Consider the following 19,684-nt stretch of genomic DNA (forward strand, 5'->3'; position numbering starts at 1 on the left):
TTCATCAAAGAGCACTCACAGTTCTGTTACTCAGATTACACTTGGCAGAATTTAGGATCCCAGTACAAGAACAGCAAAAAAGCAGACTAAAGAACTTCAACCCACTGAGCCAGCAACTTCTTTCCATAACTGCTAAATTTTTAGAGATACATAAATCAGACCTGAGTTTACTAATCTGTACTCTATCTGCAACATGTTAAAACTGTCATTAATGTAAGGCTGATAGAAAACTTGGGACATGGAAGTATCCTTGCTATGGTCAATCCTTATTTTTAGAAGTAATGGTTATGGAAAAAAAAACAACTTAAAAATACTAATGCAGTTTCTTAAAGTGTGGGGGTTTTTTAATGAAAAAATTGTCCAAAAAGATGAGTATTTACAAAACATTGAGCCTTTCAATTCTCTTCTCAAAATCTGCTGAACTAGTACATAAACCTTGAGGCAGAATATTATACAAATCCAAAATATAGTAAGATCACTAAAATTCGTGTGATTGACTTAATAAAAACTACATCACTTCCCAAGTGGGAAAGATCAAACATGAACCAGCACAGCTTGAAGAGAATATGCAGACTTCCAACAGATTCACTGGAGACAGCCTCCAGAGTGTAATCCAGCAGTCTAGTAACTGACACAACATCAAACCCATTGAGGTGTGTTTAATGAAATCTGTACACACAAAATTTACAAATATTTTCAAAGGTTCATTCTTAGTCTTTGGAAAGATGTCATAATTAACTCAATAAAATTGATGCAATCTCTCTGTGTAGGAGCATTTCTGTATAAGGGCTTAAACTGTCTGCCCAAAAGACAAAAAGAATTTAAGTTCTTCTGTTGGATGAAAAAATATAAGTTTTTCATAAGGCAAACCCAAATTTTAAGAGGCCATTTTACACACACACTGAGAGTCCTTTCATACCACAGGCAGAAAAAAGGAAAAATCCAGATGACTCAACCCAGGATAGGGAGCAGAATATGGTACACTCTTCAGAAATCCACGTATTTGCTTGCAGAGGACCTTTACTCAGTGCTTTCAGAAAAAGGCAACATATCCCTCATCTAGTGTCTAGTACAAATAGCTAAGACGACCGGCATGCACAGAGCTGGGCAGCTTCATGATGCAAAACAAATCAAAGCAGAAGTCTGTACATGGTTCTCTGCCCTTTTATAAAGCATCCCAGATTTCAGATCAGATGCTGCTTCACCTTGGTCAGTAACAGGAGGAAGCCTTCACACCAAGGTCAGCCCAGCACTTCATTTCACTGGGTTACTGGCAAAGCCACGTTGACGGGCACTTGGCTGGGCTGCTGTGCTGGGGACCCATTGCTGAGGGGCTGCTGAGAAACAGCAGCCGGCTCCATTTTGCTGATGTGTGTTATAAAGCGCAGCCGAAGTTTCAAAGCTGGCCTTAGATTACAAATTATCTTCTCAACCTGTTTTAAAAAAAGAAAAAAATGCATTCAGTAAAGAACAGGAGTATTTTTACAGACTGTTCACAAACATCACATTAGCACAACAATGAATGGAAAAATTTTTATTAAAAATACTAACTTTTGGACCTCTTCTGATAACCAATCTTAAAAAAACTGTCCCTGTTGTAAGAGTTGTGCACCAAAGCTTTGTAAAACAGGTCACACAACTGACACTTTTTAAAGGGCATACTGTTATAAACGAGAGATAAATTGGGTGAATAATTTTTCATTGAACATGAAAGAAATCTTCCTTTGACCTTTGTCACAGGTCAAGTTACACTAATGAATCAGAAAATAAGTAGAACTTTAGAGAAACAGACTGTTAGGAAACATTCAATAGCTTTATTTCTAGTGATAGCTCTAATAATAGTATTTAAAGCACCCTGAAGCTGTATCTTAAATTTTAGACTACATAAATTTATCTTGCAATCTGAGATACCTAGACTACTCCATCTGAAGCTTTTAAATGTGCAGAAGTGCACCAACTTCCTAATTTGTATATAGGGACTAATCAACTGTTAGCCAATTTGTTGTACTGCTACTTATGAAAAATGGTTCACAAAAAGATTAAATTACTATATGGGAAGAAAAACTGAAGTATCAATATCTAATGTTTACTTACTTGGTCTTTCACACTGTCACCTGTAAACATATATTTCATATGATACAAGAAATCACATATGGGATCCATGTAGTTCAGGTGGGAGCTGTACCGGTCTGCATTCAGGAGCATTTCATAAAATGCCACTCCAATCTGTTTCCGTGGACACAAAGAGCAGCCCAAATGAAAACAGGTTTTAAAATGCTTTAGATTAGAAATACTGTTAAATAATATAATAAATATGTACTGCTTTTTAAGTAGCTGTGATTTCTAACAATTTGCTTTCTTACACGGACAAATGGACACGTCTAAGTCATTCCATTATGCTCAACTAAATGATTCCCAAGTTAAGCTCTTCTTTGTAGCAGGGTCTGTACTATCTGACATTTTTCAGCTCATCTGCCTACTGGCCAGCTCCATCTCTTTTTTCCTCCCCTACTCTTATCAACTGACATGCATGTAAGAAACAGCTTATATTCTCCATCCTCACAATTCACCTCTTGCATACTCCCTTCCAGGCAGTAAGTTTGATGTGTATTTTGCAAGTAGTTTAAGAGCCAAAGAAAGCATCTATTGCTTGATATTTCTGGGGTTTTATTTCTTTTCTTGCTTAAAAAAAGTGTACTAGGTGTTTTATCCAACAAGATTTCAGTTAATGGGGTAAACTGAATACCCACTCAGCAATTCAGATCCTTGCAATTACTGCTTAATTTGTATAGAATTTAATTCTGAATATTTATTAAAGATTTCTATCCCTTTCTGCTTCATAAGATAATTGCAAAGGTAAAATAATCTATACAGTATAAAGCAGACTTTACCTCTATCATGCACCGTGTCCTCTCCTGCTGGAACCGTTGCAGGAAAGGGCCCACGAGGTGGTAAACATAGAGCAACTGGAACTCTGTTTTCACTATGGGTATCAACGCTTCTGTGAGAAACCTGCAGTATGTCAAGACATTTACTACATCAACTGTTTGGTTATTAGGGGTTTTTCATTTCTTTCACCTGTACCAAGCTCTAGCCAAAGCATCACATTCTCTCTCACAGATTCAGACCTTTATTTTAAAAAAACAGCGTGCCTCTGCAAATATGAACTATTTCAAATATTATTTCAGGGCAGCTCTAGAATTTAGAATAATATTTACTGTTACAGTTGATGCTTTAGGAACATGCTACAGTCCATGCTTTAAGAGAAATTCAAATTTATAAAAGCATAAAAGCTAATCAAGATTAAAAAAGGATTATTAAAGGCAGTCTCACCACGTGACAGCCCTAAAGCCCACAGACAACAAGAGTTATGTCAGTGGACAAGGGAGCTGGAAAAAACCTTGTGATCCATCTGGCAAATTTTGGAGCTCCCCTGTACATACTTATTTGCTGGTATAAGTGCTATAGGTGGAGCTTTGTTATCTACAGTATGTACGGAATTTAAAAGACAAATTACATTATCAAGTATCATTACACCTACTTAGGAATGAGAGAAAGCTGTCCAATGCTGGAATGATGCCAGACTGCATGTGCCAAAGCCAAAGTGTAGCTACAACTCATCTCGGAGTAAGACTGGTGACATGCTGTGAAGTCAAATAGCTGGAATGGGTAACCAACCCACTCTGTCTCTGATGTCAAGCTGGGACTGTTGATGACATTCACAATGCAATCATGGAGAACAATCCAGTATGGCTCCTGGGGGAAAAGAAAACAAACAAACAAAACCCCAAAAAGTCAGAATTGTTTATAAAAAGAACATCACCTAAGACAATGCTTCCTCAGCTCTTTCTACTACTATTGCATTTCTAAAATGTGTATATAAAAATATATACATAGGTATATATAAAACTGTTATAAATGACATGGTAGTTTATAACCATGTCTGATGAAGATGAAAATTTAAGACGCGCGACACAGAAAGCATCCATGTTAGTGGGTATGGCACACTCAAGGGTGTGGCATTATCAAGACATATCTCACAAATTTAATTATTTAATCACCTAATATAAAGGTTTCTAAAAGAAGCAAAGACAAGGCAAAAAGCCTTAGTGGAAGAGGTCTGAGAATTTTCTAGTCTTCCAAGTGCAGGCACAAACAGACCAAAAAACCAAGATGGAAACAGGAAATTAAAAAAGGTACAAAAGGCAAAGAATATACATGAAGATGCAAGGAGGGAGAACATGAAGAATAAGAACCATTATAAAAATAATGAGGATTAAATCCATGTTGTCTTCCCTCCAAGAAGAGGAACCATTTTATTGGAGAAGAGAGGTCACAAAGGAAAGACAGCTGTGACACATATAAGCAACATGGCAAAATCGAAATTACTCAGGCAGTCTTTGTCAGGTACCAAGAGTCATGATATTCAGAAAATCAAAGTTTCTACTGATACACAAGCTGCAGTACTGCACACATTTCCTTTTGCAATCTTAGCCACATCTCATTTACATGGTTTAAAAACTATAGGATGTAAAAGTGCAAGCATTAATCAAAAAAAAAACTTTGCATGAGAACCTTTATAGATCTTCCTATTACATAGCTCCAGTTCTCAGTACTACACACATGGCATTTAACTATATGTTTAAACAGGAGTGATTTACTTCTTTTCATCCTAGCCTCAAAACATAATAGAAAAACAAAACACATGGTCAATTTTTCCATGCTGGAGGAGTAGATTTTTCTCAAACATGCACACAGCCTTCTGAATAGCTTGCTGTGGAATCTACAGATGTTGGCTATAAGTTTTTACAATGTACACTAGAAAGATGATAAATCTTTCATGGAAGATTAAGTTTTGTATTTTAAAATACAACATATTGACTCACTGGTAAGGCTGTGATAATCAGTCCAATCGCATTCATCCAAGCTGTGATGTTCTCTCTTGGCACCAGGGGCTGACTAGAGACAAAGAAAAAGAAAACTAAGGCTCTGAAATACACAACTGCAATTTGTGCTTCTTGTGCATCTACAGACCAGGTGCACTTAGGGCAAGAACATTGAGAGAACTACAAAAACACATACAGGTATTTAGAAGAGCCAAAAGATTGTATAAATGCTACTGGGATGTTGCATGCAAAACTTTATTCGGGCGTGTTCTGCATTAGTAGCAGGTATTCTTCAAAGGCTTCAAACTTTTTTCCTTAAGCGTTAGTGTTTAAGGGTTGTTTGTCCCTTTATTGACCCCTTCCCTGCATATTCCCCTAACAGAGCTAACAATAATGTATTACTAAGCTGAAGGAGGCTAAAACTGAGTAATTCCAGTTTGTCATTGCTCAGTGAACAGCTACAAGAATACGGGGTCCTGTCTCCCACTGCAGTTTTTTTCAGTGGTATAGGTCAAATTTAACGCATCGTGACAAAAGGTCACCCTTGGCACACCACTGTTTCAAAGTACCTCTGATCTGCATCAGCATTGGGAAGATTCAGTCCTGCCAATGACTCCTATCCCTTTCTTGGCACTCAAGGATGCTGTGACATCATCTGATGAGATGTCCTTCTCTCAGCACGCCTCAAAGAACAACAGGCTTTCTCCAGGCTTTCTTGCTGAGCCCAAAAGATAAGATCTTTGCCTGTGTGAGATCTTCCCTCTAACTTTTATGGGCATCATGCCAAGTTGACCGTTCCTGAAGCACACAATCCACTACACCACAGTAGTCCAACGTGATTTCTCTGCTTGATCCCTGTCACCTTGTCATCCAAAAATACCTTATATATAAAGCATTACCTATATATATTTTAATTTTTTTAAAAATTAGAAAATTAGTATCACAGACTACTTTAGCAATCTCTTAATTATCTATGATATATTGCAAAAAAACATTTCAGAAAGCCAACATACCTTTTCAGCACAACATTCAGCAGAGCATTGCCCACCTCCTTCCCTGGAACAGCCAGAGCCATGAGCTCAACACAGGTAACATGCAGGGCATGGGCAGCTGGGTTAGGAAACTCATTGAACCTCCAGTCACAATTTGGAAATGGACCAGGTGATTTGCCTGCCATAGGTGGCAATGGTTAAGGGAAAAAAAAGCTGCCCCAACACAGACAAGTATAAGCAGCACAGTGATTGAAAACGGATGCATAAACCACATACTAAATTGAATTGAAAGGTATTGAAAACAAGTAGAACAACCACATTTCATAAAAAAAAGACATGAAAAAAAAGTATGAATATAAGATGCTGACACTCAGTCATTGAAGGACTGTGGGAATACATAGCTATAAATATATTACACACACAAGACCATGCAAAGGATAAACTTCCCTGATTAGGAGGTGGAAAAAACAACACCAACCATCTCATTCACTGTCTGCTTCCAAGATGAGAAAATATAAATAACAGGAATTTTCTACTTGTATATTCAGAAACCATTAATTTGCCTCTCTGTAAGATCTTCTAGCAGACTTCTAGGGTGACAGTTTATGCAAAAGGAACACCTGCTTAGTCTCTGAAAATATTTCATTTTCCCAAACAAGACTAACTTATTTGAAATACATACAGAAAAGGTCTCCAGAGTTAACATTTGCAATAAAGCAGGGGCTTATATAATTTTAGCTTTCACACCCAATAAACTTCTTTCAAGTTACACATTAAACAAAGGGAAGTTCAGGAAAAGGAGTGGAAGAACTTTTAACATCCTGAAAATTGGTCTACTCGTGTAAAGCTGCTTCAGAAATAAGCCAAAATCCAAGGAGATTCCTATTCTCTAGTTTGCCAGCTATTCCCACATCTTAAATGTGGCACTGCTCCCAATATTATTCTCAGTAATGCTTAATGGTTGGCATTACAGAACAGTAATCTCATTTTCGAAAAAATTTTTAAATACTCACACTTTGCATCAAGCTTATTTTTTTGCATGATCAGAATCCAATTCAGAAAGCATAAACACAAGTAACTGTATTTCTAAGTGATGCTTCTACAGCGAAATATTTATACAGCTGAATTTCATTTTCACCGTATCTTTTAAGGCATCTACTCGGGCAGCACAGCCCCTCTCTAGAATAATAAAGAAATTGAACTTCATATTTTGATGAAATGAAGCTGTAAGACATTGTCACAGCTTACTTAAGCAAACTTTTACAAGGATATTGTCTACCAGTCTTCCAATGAGCTTGCAATAGTAAGCATCATCAGGAACCCATGGGTTCTCTTCTCGGGGATTCATGGCACATTTGAGGTAAGTATCACTCAGACACCAGCCGAGTGGACGATTATCTTTGAGAGAGCCAATTATGGCATGAACGAGTTTTCTCTTGAGGTTTGTGCGCTCTCTGAGATGCCCCTCGTAATAGTGAAGAGTGTTGTACAGGTAGGTCACTGGTCGGTCTGCCAAGGAGGAAAGGAAAACAACAAAACCCAGAAATAACTTCCAGCATCACTTCTATGTTTTTGGTAGGAAACAAAACTGAAATCAAGAGCTCTGCAAGACTAAGTTGCATGTATTTAAAAACAGCGCTTATGGAATTGATTCATGTTCTTTACTTCAATGTACTCTACAAAACTGATTTTCCTTTGTCTTGTACATACTTTAGTGCGTATGCAGAACAAAAGAAGTGGAACAAGGAAGGTCAGTATTACTAACAGTTCACACCTTAATGATAATATTAATATATTTGTAAGTAAACTGACTAAATCATCTCTTCATATAGAAGGTATTAAGTAAGAAGAATCCAGGTACGAAGTTACAGTAAAAAAGATTACCGTAAATTGTCTGAGCATAACACAGCAATGACACCTATTTAAAAAAAAATTATTATAAAAGTGCATTTCTAAAAGTATTCAAGTATCAGGTCAAACTATTTGAATCTTAAGTAAGGATAGAGAGAGGAACAGCTTTTCAATTGTTTCAGTCTTGGTAACAGAAAGTTTGTTAGGACACAGGGGTCCAAGTATTTACTACTAGAAGGGAATGGAAGGGAAAAGTGTGAAGGAAGCATGAATTAACAAGAGATACCTGAATAAAAGCAAGTTCACTGTTAGTAAGCTGAAATTCACTAAACAGGAAATGCACTTCTCTGTGTAAATGTACACGGGGCTTAGAGAATAGGAAAGGAATAAAGCACTGCTGTGCTAAGACATGAACATTATGAATGAAAGGGGTGAAGAGGACAGAATGATCGCAACAGGAATACATCCGTCTGTATTCACGGTTAACTTACCGTGGAATTTGTATAAACCTCCCAGATGATCCAATAAAGTTTCTAGTGATTTGGACACTGGAAGCAATTCCAGAAATCTATGAATTACAATGTCAAACACTGGCAGAAAGCGCAGGCATACATTTCCAAAATAAATTGGTAAGTACTGGGGCTGGATCTGAACTGGGGGATTCACTTGCTCTGCCAAGCCTTCAAAATACAGCTTTTCAGGGTATTTCTGGAGGGAAAGAAATCCAACAAAATCAAAATCTCTTTCTTTATAAGCAATGGGTTAAACATTCAGCATCTACATTGCTTTAAAAAGACACTTCATAACCCTCTTTATCACATTTGAATTCAGTGAGATGATTTCACTGTAGAGCTTACTGAAGAAAATTGAACTCTGACTTAAACTGGCTATATTAGAATAGTAGATAACATCTTAAAGAAACCCCCAGAACAAAGTTTCACCGCCACTCAAAATGGGCATAGCAGAACATTAAGAACCCCAAAGCAAAGCTGAAAGCAGCCAGCACTGAAGTGTCCTTTGTCATGTACTTGAAGAGAAAACCTAGGGGAAATCAGCACTACTGGAAGTTTCTGCATCATATACTGAATTGGAACACTAGAAATAATTAAATGAAATAATTCCCTGGGAAAGAACTGTAGTGTATTCAAATAACAGATGGGTACTGCTGAGGGTTGAGCTTGTTTTACCTGTGACTGAACTTTCTATATGGCAGGCTGGGTCTAGTGACTGTGCAGCCATGTCAGAGCATTTCCAGGCTAATTTGCTTCCCTGCTACCCTTACACTTTTAGGCACTGTCAAAACACTGCACAGCCAAGTCAGAGGGCTAATATAGACCAAACAGCTCCTGGATCAAACTAGATGGCATGTACTGAGCTACATGAGAGTTTGCTTGTATCTGTTCCACCTCAGTGTTTATTTTTTGACAGAACAGCTCATTGGCACATCCCTTTCTAGCCAGCAGATACCAGTATGCTTACAGGAGCATTAAAATCTCAGCAATTCTCTTCTCTTAAATATCAGGCTATCATGTTCTTGCCACACAGAAGATGGAAGAAGTTTTAATAATTAGAAGAAAATGTAGGTTTAACTGTTGGTATAGTCATAAAACACCAGAAAGAAATACCTTCTCCTTGACACACAAAAACTGTGCTCTAAATGAATTTCAGTAAAACCAAGATTTTAAAATTATTTTATTTAGATGAGCAAGAATGAACATCCACCAAATTCTTAAGCTGCTTCTATCTTTGAATATTACTGCATTATAATTTCAAAGTTATTACGTACTAGCCTAAACAAATTACAGCTTATTAGGCAAGTCCAAAAATTGATAAATCTGTCCTGTAAATGATGGCTGGTATCAATTCCACAGAAATTACTACAATAAAAGAATGTTATTAGCTGTGATACCTTGTGGTAACTCATATGCTTTGTATGCCAGTCATTCTGCAGCCAGTGTTCGGGAGAATTCTCCTTCACAAAATCACTCACTCTGTTTCTGAAATCATTAGGCTTCAGTAAGAGTAATTGGATTATGAAGTAACAAACTTGAGCTTCATTTCCTTCATGACTACGCATAGCCTTAAACGAAATAGATCAGATACATGAAATCACACTTGACACTGCTGTCTGCTCTAAAACATGGCAGCCAAATTTGCTACATCTGCACACAAATTCCCAATGAATATATGGTCTTTCAACTCTATTTTTCAAGTGAAGACATGAAAAAGAGGCAGATTCAATCCCTATCCCATTCTTTATTCCATGGGCAGAAGGTCTTACAAAATCCCCAGTGACAGCACTTTCTCCACAAATTCTAGCTCTCTTTTATCTGTCAGTTGTCTTATTGAAAATAATAAATTAGTGACAATGAAATTAAGATTGCTTTTAACCTCTGGCCACTCTGACATGATTGAACTTCAGTCTGAAAACCAAATTAGAATTCAAACAACCAGCTTTACATTAAGATGAGATTTTAAATTATATATAAAGGACAACTGTTGAATGCAAATGTAGTTCTCTCTAGGTGAATACTGCTTTATTTTATAGGATAACACGAAAAGCAAGAGAATGCCATTTCTGCCTTACTATTATGATGAAACAGGCTGATTTCTAAGCAAAGAAAGCATACTGTAATGGGTACAAGATCTTCCGTATGCTTGAATCATAGCATGCCATTTCCCTTCTACCTTCTAAGGCTGCAGGAATCGCACAACCATAGAATCATTTAGGGTAGAAAAGACCTTTAAGATCATTGAGTCCAACCATTAATTAAGCACTGCCACTAAACCATGTCCTGAAGCGCTGCACCTACACATCTTTTAAATACCTCCAGGGATGGTAACTCAACCACATCCCTGGGCAGCCTGTCCCAACACTTGACAACTCTTTCAGTGGAGATATTTTTCTTAATATCCAATCCAGCACAACTTGATGCTGTTTCCTCTTGTTCTATCGCCTTTCACTTCTTATGGAAGAAGAGGCCGACCCCCACCTGGCTACACCCTCCTTTCAGGTAGCTGTAGTGAGTGATAAGGTCTACCCTGAGCCTCCTTTTCTCCAGGTTAAACAACCCCACCTCCCTCAGCTGCTACTCACAGACCCTTCACCAGCTCCACTGCCCTTCTCTGGCCATGCTCAATGTCTGTCTTGTAGTAAGGGGCCCAGAAGTGGCCAGCCTGTAGCACTGCGTGGCGCTGTTGTGACTCAAGTGCAGAACCCAGCACTTGGCCTTGTTGAATTTCAGACAAGCAGCCTCAGCCCACTGATCCAGCCTGTCCAGGTCCCTCTGAGGAGCCTAAACAACTGCACAGCTCTGAGGTCAGAGACCCAAACCACTAATCACAACATTTAATAATACCAGTTCAATGGTTGCCATTAAATAACGAAGAAATGCTTCCCTGAAGACTCAGAGAACTGTAAGAGTTGGAATTTTATGTTGCTTAAAGAAGTAATCTCTTTATTTTACTCGATTATTGACTTAGCAAATAGTCACTATTTAAGAACAATCCATTTTAAAAAGATTGCTCCTAAAAATGAGTCAGAAAGCAGACTGCATGAACTGCCATCTTATCTTCTGAAGTGATACTTACCAAACAGAGGATTAACCTATCCAGTGTTACAATATTGTATTTCCACACCATGTCATTGAGAATCTCAATACATTTATTGAGCTGCTGTCCTCCTGCAGATGTAGAGAATTCATACACCAAGAAATCTGCAAATGTCCTGACATGTGCCACCAGAGCTCTGGCCCCAATTCTTTCTAACACTCTACCAGGGAAGAAAAAAAAAAGGCAACAAGAAATTGTTACAGTTCCTAATACATTTATAACTGGTCTATTTGATATGACTTAACAGGTTTTAACACAACTGTCTTAAACAAAAAAAAGGACAAAATTTCCTCCCTTTTATTAAATTAACTGAAGGAAATGCCAAAGCAAAGCAAAAAACCCAACTTCAGAGCAAGTGAATTCCTATGTCCAAATACTAATCAGGAGAAATGCTTCAAGTTCACCAATTTCATCTGTAGTATTCTGCCCAGAACCCATGCTTTACTTCTGTAACTGTAGTTATACACCTCTGAGGACAACCTTCTGCAACTCAACTTTTATTTCCTATGCTATGCACTTTAATACAGCCATAGCATTATAAACTATTTCCTCATTGCACACAAGAGTAACACATGCTATCATAAATACTGTTTCAGCAGACCTAGGAAGGACTGAAAAGAAATAAATATATTTTTCACAGCTGGAACTAATGCTATTTCTACTAGGAACAAATCTTAAAAGTCAGGTGATTACTATTTCTGTAATGAATTTTCATCTGAATCCAACATTTGTTTTTTAAAGAAATGTTTGGCCTTTATTCATGCATAAAGGCTAAGTAAATGAATGCTTCAGATTTTCTGTTTACTCTTTCAGATTGCCTGAAACACTGCTATTACAAGTAAACTGCTTAATTCAAACACCTCACATCCTTGTTTCTCATCAGGTAAAACATGCACTGTGGACCACTGCATGGTGGAACCAATCTGAAACCCTACACAAGTATCATGGCATGCTGGCTACTACCTATCTTCACTCTCTTTTTCCATGCTGTGCATGCTTTGGATTAATTAAAAGAACAAGCTGTTAATCCACAAGACCTATATCCTCAGAACCGAGAATGCTGCTGTAATAACTTTAAATTAGCACATTTTTAAGCTCACCTGTAACCAATTTGATTAATGTGATCAGTGTCTAACAACATCTTCCAGAGGAGACAAAGGAAAAGTGGGGATGAACCTTGCGCAGAGAAGTGTGTGATTATTTCATTCTCACTGGTCATTGACTTCCACTTCCGGTATTCTTCCTCTACATTCTTCTTCAGGTTAAAACGGCTTTCCTGGGGCACATTGTTCTGCTTGAAGAACACCTGAAAAAAGGAGGCTTTGCTGTGACTGAGAGCCTACAGTAAAACATTTGAACAGGGAAATTTTGCCTGACTTAGCATTGTATGTGTTCCTACTTTCTTGTACAATACAACCTCCTAAGGAGGGCTGTTATTTCACCGTGATACCACAGTGACTGTTTTGTCACTAACAAAATCACATGGCAAATTGCCACAAGAAAAAATGGCTTTTCCAACTTTTTACTTTTTCATTTTTCAACCATCTGATTGACCTTTCACGAGAAGTATCAGTTGACCACACTTGGCCTTAGAATACTCCAGGGGAATGTAGCTGACACATTTCTAAAGAAATAGCAATGTTATAATCACGCTGCATTCTTTAGGGACTTGAAATCAATTCCCCTAGACAGGGGAAGAATCTCACCAACCCACAAAAGGCAAACGATCTTGTTAAGAGAGTAAATTCACAGTATTTCTAATTTTAAGATCTTCAGTTTTAAACTATTACCTGCAGAGGAGCTGGAAAACAGCTCAGTGTATGTGATGCCCAGTTATGTGGAGTGAAACTCATGATAGTCTGCAGTATGTCCTTGCACCAAGTTCCCTGAATTGAATCAGAGCCTGTGAAAAAGTCTAGAAAACAGATTGATGGTATTAGAATTTCACACAAAACCATTTCTTATTGGTATTCCTTTTGTCATCATATGCATCCAGGCTTTTCTAGTTCAACAGTTTCCTTTTTGTCTGAGTTCTCACAGCCCCTTTCTTTGACTTTATTTCTCTACAGAAGAAGCTGGATATTACCTTTTTTATGTTATTAACAATAAGGAAATTATTTGTAAGTTTTGAGCTAGAAATAAAGCAATCAGGATTTTAACATTTTATATTTCATTTCCTGTAATGTCACTAAAACAAGCTTCTGCTAATTAACTGATTAGACTTTTAGAAAAAAATCCTGAGGAAGATAATGATGATGAAATTGCCAGATGCCATTTTATATTCAAAATAGCTTCAAAAAGGCTGTTCAGTAGTACCTCCCCCAATTAAGCTGTAGATATGAAACAGAAGCCTTATTCCCCCAATCCTTGGGTTGATTTCATCAAAGGTTGAGAAATGGCTAAAAAAACAAAAAAGAAACCAACACAAAGAAGTCCTTTCCCTTTCAAATCACCTCCACCAGTCTCTATGAATCAGTTGTTCAAACACTCCAGCGAGGCTGCAGACTAAAACCATAAAAAAGGAGAGAAAAAACATCCCCCTCAAAGCTAAGAAAAACTTGATCCATGTCCCATAACTGCACACTGTTAGAACATTAGAAGACACATTGAAAGCTTCCTCTTCTCTCTTCCCAAAAAAAGAAACCCAAAATGCAGACTACTTTTTCTTAAATGCAAGCTGTACAGGGGCTGGCTTCCACATGAGCAGCACAGTTGCTGTGAATATTTCATGTTTGTTTTTTTAAATAGCATGTATCAGTAATCAATCCAAACATTTAGATGTAAAATAATGAAACTCAAAATAAGACACTAAAAAACTCCAAACCCTACAGTGTACCTCAGCATAAATTTTTAAAGAATGTCTCATTTCACTACTGCTTCAATAATACCTTTTTGCCTAAACAGAAGCAGTTGGAAATTAAAATTAAACTTTTTTCAAAACCAGAAGTGCATGGGATATGTTTTATTAGTAGGTCATTTCCATAATACTCTTTTGAACAGTACTTTAGAGAAACTGTTTGACTACAGCTTTTACTGGGATGTACTGCCATTACCTGTCACATGTGTTGCCCTTGCCAGAGTTAAGATCAAAGCCCTGTTGAGCTCTTCTGATTCTGCTGAAAGAACTGTTTTGGGATCATTGAGGAACCGTGTGAACTGCGGTTGGACTTCTGAGCTGCCCAAAGCTGTGATTAGCCTTAGAGCAGTACTCTCAACACTGAAAGAAGGAAACAGTCCAGTTAGCAAATAATGCTTAAGCTGATGTTTCTAAGTTTCCAAAAATACCTATTTTTTTCCTCCATTTACTGCTTCAAATAATACAGAAACATTTGTTTTAAAGACTATGTTCTTAACCTTTTGAAAAAGTTCACTTTTTCTACTGTTTAATAAATTTGTTATCAACTATTTCAGTATCTTGTTTTCAAATAAAGCACTCAAGACTAGCTTTAGCAAAAATTCCAAGTGCAGAGACCTTGAAAAAGAGCCTCAAGTCTCTCAGTTTAGAGCCCCCCATTGTTCTTTTTTGCACATCTTCATCTAACGAAGGATACACAGATAAATAAATATATGCAAAACCAAAATAAAAAGGCATGAATAATGCATAGAAATCTTCAAAGCTAACTACCATCTTCAAGTAGACAGCAGTAAATTGTCCTTATTAAAGAAATGAGGAAGTTGAGGAAGTACAACTTCTGATTAAAAGCACTTTAATTTCCAGTGCTTTAGCTGGAAGCACTTTTCACACCAGGCAGTTTGAAGTCATTGGAAAGACTTTTATGACATTGTGTCTTTGAAATGCCAAAGCCATAATTTCGTTAACTCTATTCTACTTGCATGCAGTGCTCATTAAAAGTGACTAACATCTGTATTTTACAGACTACGATGCTAAAACAAGATTGAGGTCAATAAAGAGAGCAAGGCCTTGAATTTAAGGAGAAACTTGTCTTAACTTGTTTCCTTTATGCTTGGTACAGGATAAGCAACTAGGCAATTTGAATTTGGACTAAGAAATTGAGAAGCCTGGTCCAGTGGAAGGTGTCCCAGCCCATGGCAAAAGACTTGGAACTAGATGACCTTTAAGGTCCCTTCCAACCCAAACCATTCTACGAATCTGTAAATTTAGTGTATAATTAGACTTTCTCTATATGAACTGGTAATAATGAAGTTACTCTGTCTCACATACTCCCAACAAGATTTATTGTACTCTAAGAGTGAAAGGACACTATTTCCCCCAATTTTTGACAAGCCCCAGATTCTACACACAAACTGAATCTCATGCTCTTCAACTTCGTTAACACTAAGGTAAACTCAGAGCTTTTGCCTGGAATTACCTGCATAACCTTTCTAGACTTTCTCTAACCAGCTGTTTCACCTTTCCTGTATTCAAATTAGCTACTGTTTTAGGCTGATAGGACACACCTCCTATGAGGGACTCCACTCAGGTTCATGTACCGTTACCACAGCTTTGCACAAACTCCTTTTCAGCTGCAGGGTAAACCAGATTAATTCTCTGATCTGACTGAAAAGCAACCTCACATAAGAATTAAGTGGGACCAACTTAACTCTTGTAATGGAATTAAGCATCCTCTACAGAAAGAAGCAAGGACAGTCTCACTGGCAGACAAGCCAAGCACTGACTACAAGTTACAGGTATTGCCCTTTATCTACCATGCAAGAAGCACTTCTGGACATGATAGTTCTGGTGCACATCCTGTGTGCTGACTCATGACACTGCTGCCATGTCTGTGCAAAACACTGCCTCATGCAACTCTGAAGAGCACTACTACTAACATCCAACTGTACTGCTGAAACATGCCCTGCTGAGATACCCCAAAACAAGTTAGCCACAGAACTAAGACTGGGAAGTATCATTTAAACAGTTCTCATGCAGCTGAATCTGAGACTATGGTCAAATATGGCAAATGTCACTCACCAGAGATGAAGCTGGTTCTGATTAGTCTGTGGCACAGCAGCCAAGGAATGAAGATGGCTGAGGAGCTGGACTCTGTAATGAGGCTGGATGTGATGCATCCGATAGCTAAACATTTCTAGCAGAGTATGCAAAATTCCCCATGCATGAGATTTGAACACTGTTGGCAGGAGCTGACCTTATGAAAAAGAAGTTTGTAAAGTAAGTTTTACAGCTGATCACACCTTAAAATATAAATACAGAGTACACTGGTTTTATTAGGCTGCAAGTCAGACATTTGATTTGAAAAATGTATTCCCTCCAAAGAGCATATGTGCAAGTGCTGTCTGAAGATGCTGTAAATGTACAGAGCTTAATAATCTTTTGAATGAACACATACAGCAGACATGCAAATTATTTTAACAAGAACAATTAAGTATCTTGTGTGTCTCATAAAGTAACTTCGCTTATGCTTTTCCATTAAGCATGTTTTTGCACAATGCAGCACAACCAGGAAGGTCCTGGCCATACAAGTGATGGCCTAAAGGGACAGTAGCACAACTAGTCTGGAATTTACTGCAGCACTAGGACAACTCCTACAGTTTCTTGTATGTTAAAATAATTTATATATGCTGCATCATTACATTTTCAGTTTTACTACAGTCTCCAGTTGCCATTAAAAGAAAATACTGCTTAACAGAAAGAAAGGGGAAAAAAAAGAGGTTTTCTTACTGATAAAGCCTTTGATGCCCAAGGATTCTATTTCCATATAAACCAACAGGCGACTATAGGTTTCCACAAGAGCAGGAGCCAAGGCCACACTAGATTTTGCATGAGCCAGTTTAATTACCCTTGTAGCTATGCTGTGAATCAGACTGAGGAAAGAGAGAAAGCGTTTTTCAATCAAAAACGTGGACTTGAAATTTAACACATTTTTAAAGTAAATGAACAGACCTATAAATGACATGTCCAGAAAGCCTTTCTGATGATAATTAGCTACACACAGATTAACAGGTTAAAAAAAAAAGAAAAGCTAGCTGTGTATACTGTACCTCATTTTGGCATGAACTGTGAGTGAGTCCAAGAGGTTCATTGGCAATGGGGTAATAGACCCTGATGCCATGCAATTAGTCCCTGGAAGAGGTGTCCTCATGTTGCCATTTCCATAAATAGTCTCTACTAGTACACCCATTGGCAAAGTGAAACACTCTGAATTGGTTGAGTAAGCATTGCACAACAAGGCAATTTTGTAGTCATTCATCTGTAAGCTTTTGTTCCTTAAACTCTGTTGCAAAAACCTGTGTGCCAAAAAGATTAAACATTAAGCAGAAAGAAGAATACACATGCATTCCAGGAATACAGCTACAACAATCTCAGTCAAAAAATCGATTAGAAAATAGTAGAAAAAATCAAAAGTTATTAATTGCACCACATCAAAACAACTACTTCTTATGCCACAATTTCACTGTATTACGACTTTTCTACATTAGATAAACACCTCAGGAAAAGAAATACACTTAAAAATCACCTTTCCTGACAAAAACTTAACCCAATGTACTGCTTATCCACACTTTCCAAACCACAGCATAACAAAACAAAATCATCCATTTACTTTCAGATTCTCTATCACTAATAAAGACTTATTATTCTGAGATAAAATATATAGTTTCCACTAGCTGGATAACAGCATTTCACGAAACATTTTGAGTTTGAGCTCTGTCTTTCTGAATGACTTTGAAGTCACTCTGTTGATAACCTTTATACAGCATCGCATCACACAATACATTCTGAATACAGACTTGGAACTGCCTATTTCATTATGCCTAGACACAAATCAAAACATAACAAAACCCCCACACTCACTCATGGTGAAGTTTAAGAGAATGAGGAATGGGAATCTGTAACTTGGAGTTGTCACTATGGGCCTTCCGGTTCAGATGAATCCAAATGCAGGTCATTGCAAAAGCATGAGTTGACTGGGGTTTGTTAATATCAGGTACAGGAATATACTAAAGAAAGAACACATGAATGTGACATACCACATGGATTAATGTACAGAAAGCCAACTTAGATAGCCAGTATTCACAAGATCAGGTTTTCCTTTTTTCTGACTTGCAACACCATAAGGAACATTTTTAAAGAACAGATTCTACCCTCATTAGTGTTTGTAATTTTAAATCAAGAGCTATGGAAGAGACCTGGACCTCAGTAATTATTCTGAAAAACACCCAAACCAAACAAAATGTCTAAGACCTTGGCAAAAGGAAATTCATGCTTAAGAGTATACAATTTCCAGACATATATAGTCACAAAACATATACTTTTCCTCTCAGCCTCACAAATCATTCAGAAGCCAGTTGTGGTATGTGCTTCCATAGCAGGTACTCAGTGGTTCAACAGTATTTTCTAAAATGTCTAATTGTTCAGCATCACAGTTAATCCTTAAACATTAAACACTTCTCATGAAAAGGTGCAGATACAACCTAAAATTAAAAAGTTTTGGAGCCAGACAGCTATAGTACTGCCACTGGAAAAGGAACTCTGGCTCTCTCCTTGTCAACATCCACATTTCTTTCCCTTGGATACAGTTACTGCTGCACAAGCACCACTGACAGCGCAAGTGAGACAGCACCAATACATAACCAACAGGACAGCAAGACAGATCCTCTTAACAGCAACAGCCAGAAATAACATTTTAAGTGCTTGTGAAACTGAATCCTAAGTTTCACAAGCACTTAAAATGTAGCACTTAAAAAGCACTAGTCAAACACAGACTTTCTGTAAGTGTAACTTACAGCCATCACTACAGCTGAAGTAAATAGTCCTATTGCTCTTCCCATATTTGATGCTGACAAAAGCAATTGAAAACTCCTTATACAAATTTTACTGAAGAATTTCTGTGGGTCAAAACTAATGCAGCAGGGGGAAAAATATGAGTTTGATACATCACACATTCGTATTATACCATCCATTCACCCAAGTAAAAAGCACAACGAAAAGAGTAAGCAATCAGGACCTGACACTGACAGTGCTGCCAGAATTAAAGCTTAAGAACTTCCTGTAAGTGCCCCCTCCTCAGGAACTTCGATTCTAGAGGAATGTACAAAGCATGAATGTGATTCAATTTGCCCCTGCAGAATGGATTTAAAGTACTATTCTATTACAGCCCAGATGTAACAATAGAATTACACATTATTCCTTTACAGTCTCCTCAGTGCTTTAACAAGCTCCTCCAAACCTCAGTCAAACCGAAGTCAAGAAAGAGAGGAGTTAACACAAGTCTTTCTTGCCCCTAAAAACAAACATGGTTACACGGATAGGAAATCCTCAAAAAATCATTTACTTATGAAACATCTCCCTCCAAATATGCAGCACACTGCTCTAAGAGTGACTCAAGAATGATAATAATATTGACATATGAAGGTCCTAAGTTG

At 37.5% G+C, this 19,684-nt stretch overlaps 1 protein-coding gene across 2 annotated transcripts in view; it reads right to left on the reverse strand.

Moving 5' to 3' along the window:
• Positions 1–317: 317 nt before the first annotated feature.
• The window catches only part of MED23 (mediator complex subunit 23), a 37,970-nt gene continuing 18,603 nt past the window's right edge, over positions 318–19,684 (reverse strand). For both annotated transcript variants that reach the window (XM_008637832.2, XM_008637833.2), the window contains 17 exons: positions 18,114–18,259; positions 17,303–17,548; positions 16,983–17,125; positions 16,275–16,449; positions 14,395–14,558; positions 13,132–13,256; positions 12,442–12,647; positions 11,321–11,501; positions 9,639–9,809; positions 8,221–8,437; positions 7,151–7,387; positions 5,900–6,065; positions 4,887–4,959; positions 3,542–3,756; positions 2,892–3,012; positions 2,095–2,226; positions 318–1,433 (listed from right to left, as the gene is read on the reverse strand). In XM_008637832.2, the coding sequence (XP_008636054.1) occupies positions 1,260–1,433; positions 2,095–2,226; positions 2,892–3,012; positions 3,542–3,756; positions 4,887–4,959; positions 5,900–6,065; positions 7,151–7,387; positions 8,221–8,437; positions 9,639–9,809; positions 11,321–11,501; positions 12,442–12,647; positions 13,132–13,256; positions 14,395–14,558; positions 16,275–16,449; positions 16,983–17,125; positions 17,303–17,548; positions 18,114–18,259 (2,892 nt within the window). In that variant the 3' untranslated portion in view covers positions 318–1,259. The remainder of the gene's footprint in view (positions 1,434–2,094; positions 2,227–2,891; positions 3,013–3,541; positions 3,757–4,886; positions 4,960–5,899; positions 6,066–7,150; positions 7,388–8,220; positions 8,438–9,638; positions 9,810–11,320; positions 11,502–12,441; positions 12,648–13,131; positions 13,257–14,394; positions 14,559–16,274; positions 16,450–16,982; positions 17,126–17,302; positions 17,549–18,113; positions 18,260–19,684) is intronic.

The sequence above is a fragment of the Corvus brachyrhynchos genome, unplaced genomic scaffold, assembly GCF_000691975.1.
Source record: "Corvus brachyrhynchos isolate BGI_N302 unplaced genomic scaffold, ASM69197v1 scaffold14, whole genome shotgun sequence".
Lineage (NCBI taxonomy): Eukaryota > Metazoa > Chordata > Aves > Passeriformes > Corvidae > Corvus > Corvus brachyrhynchos.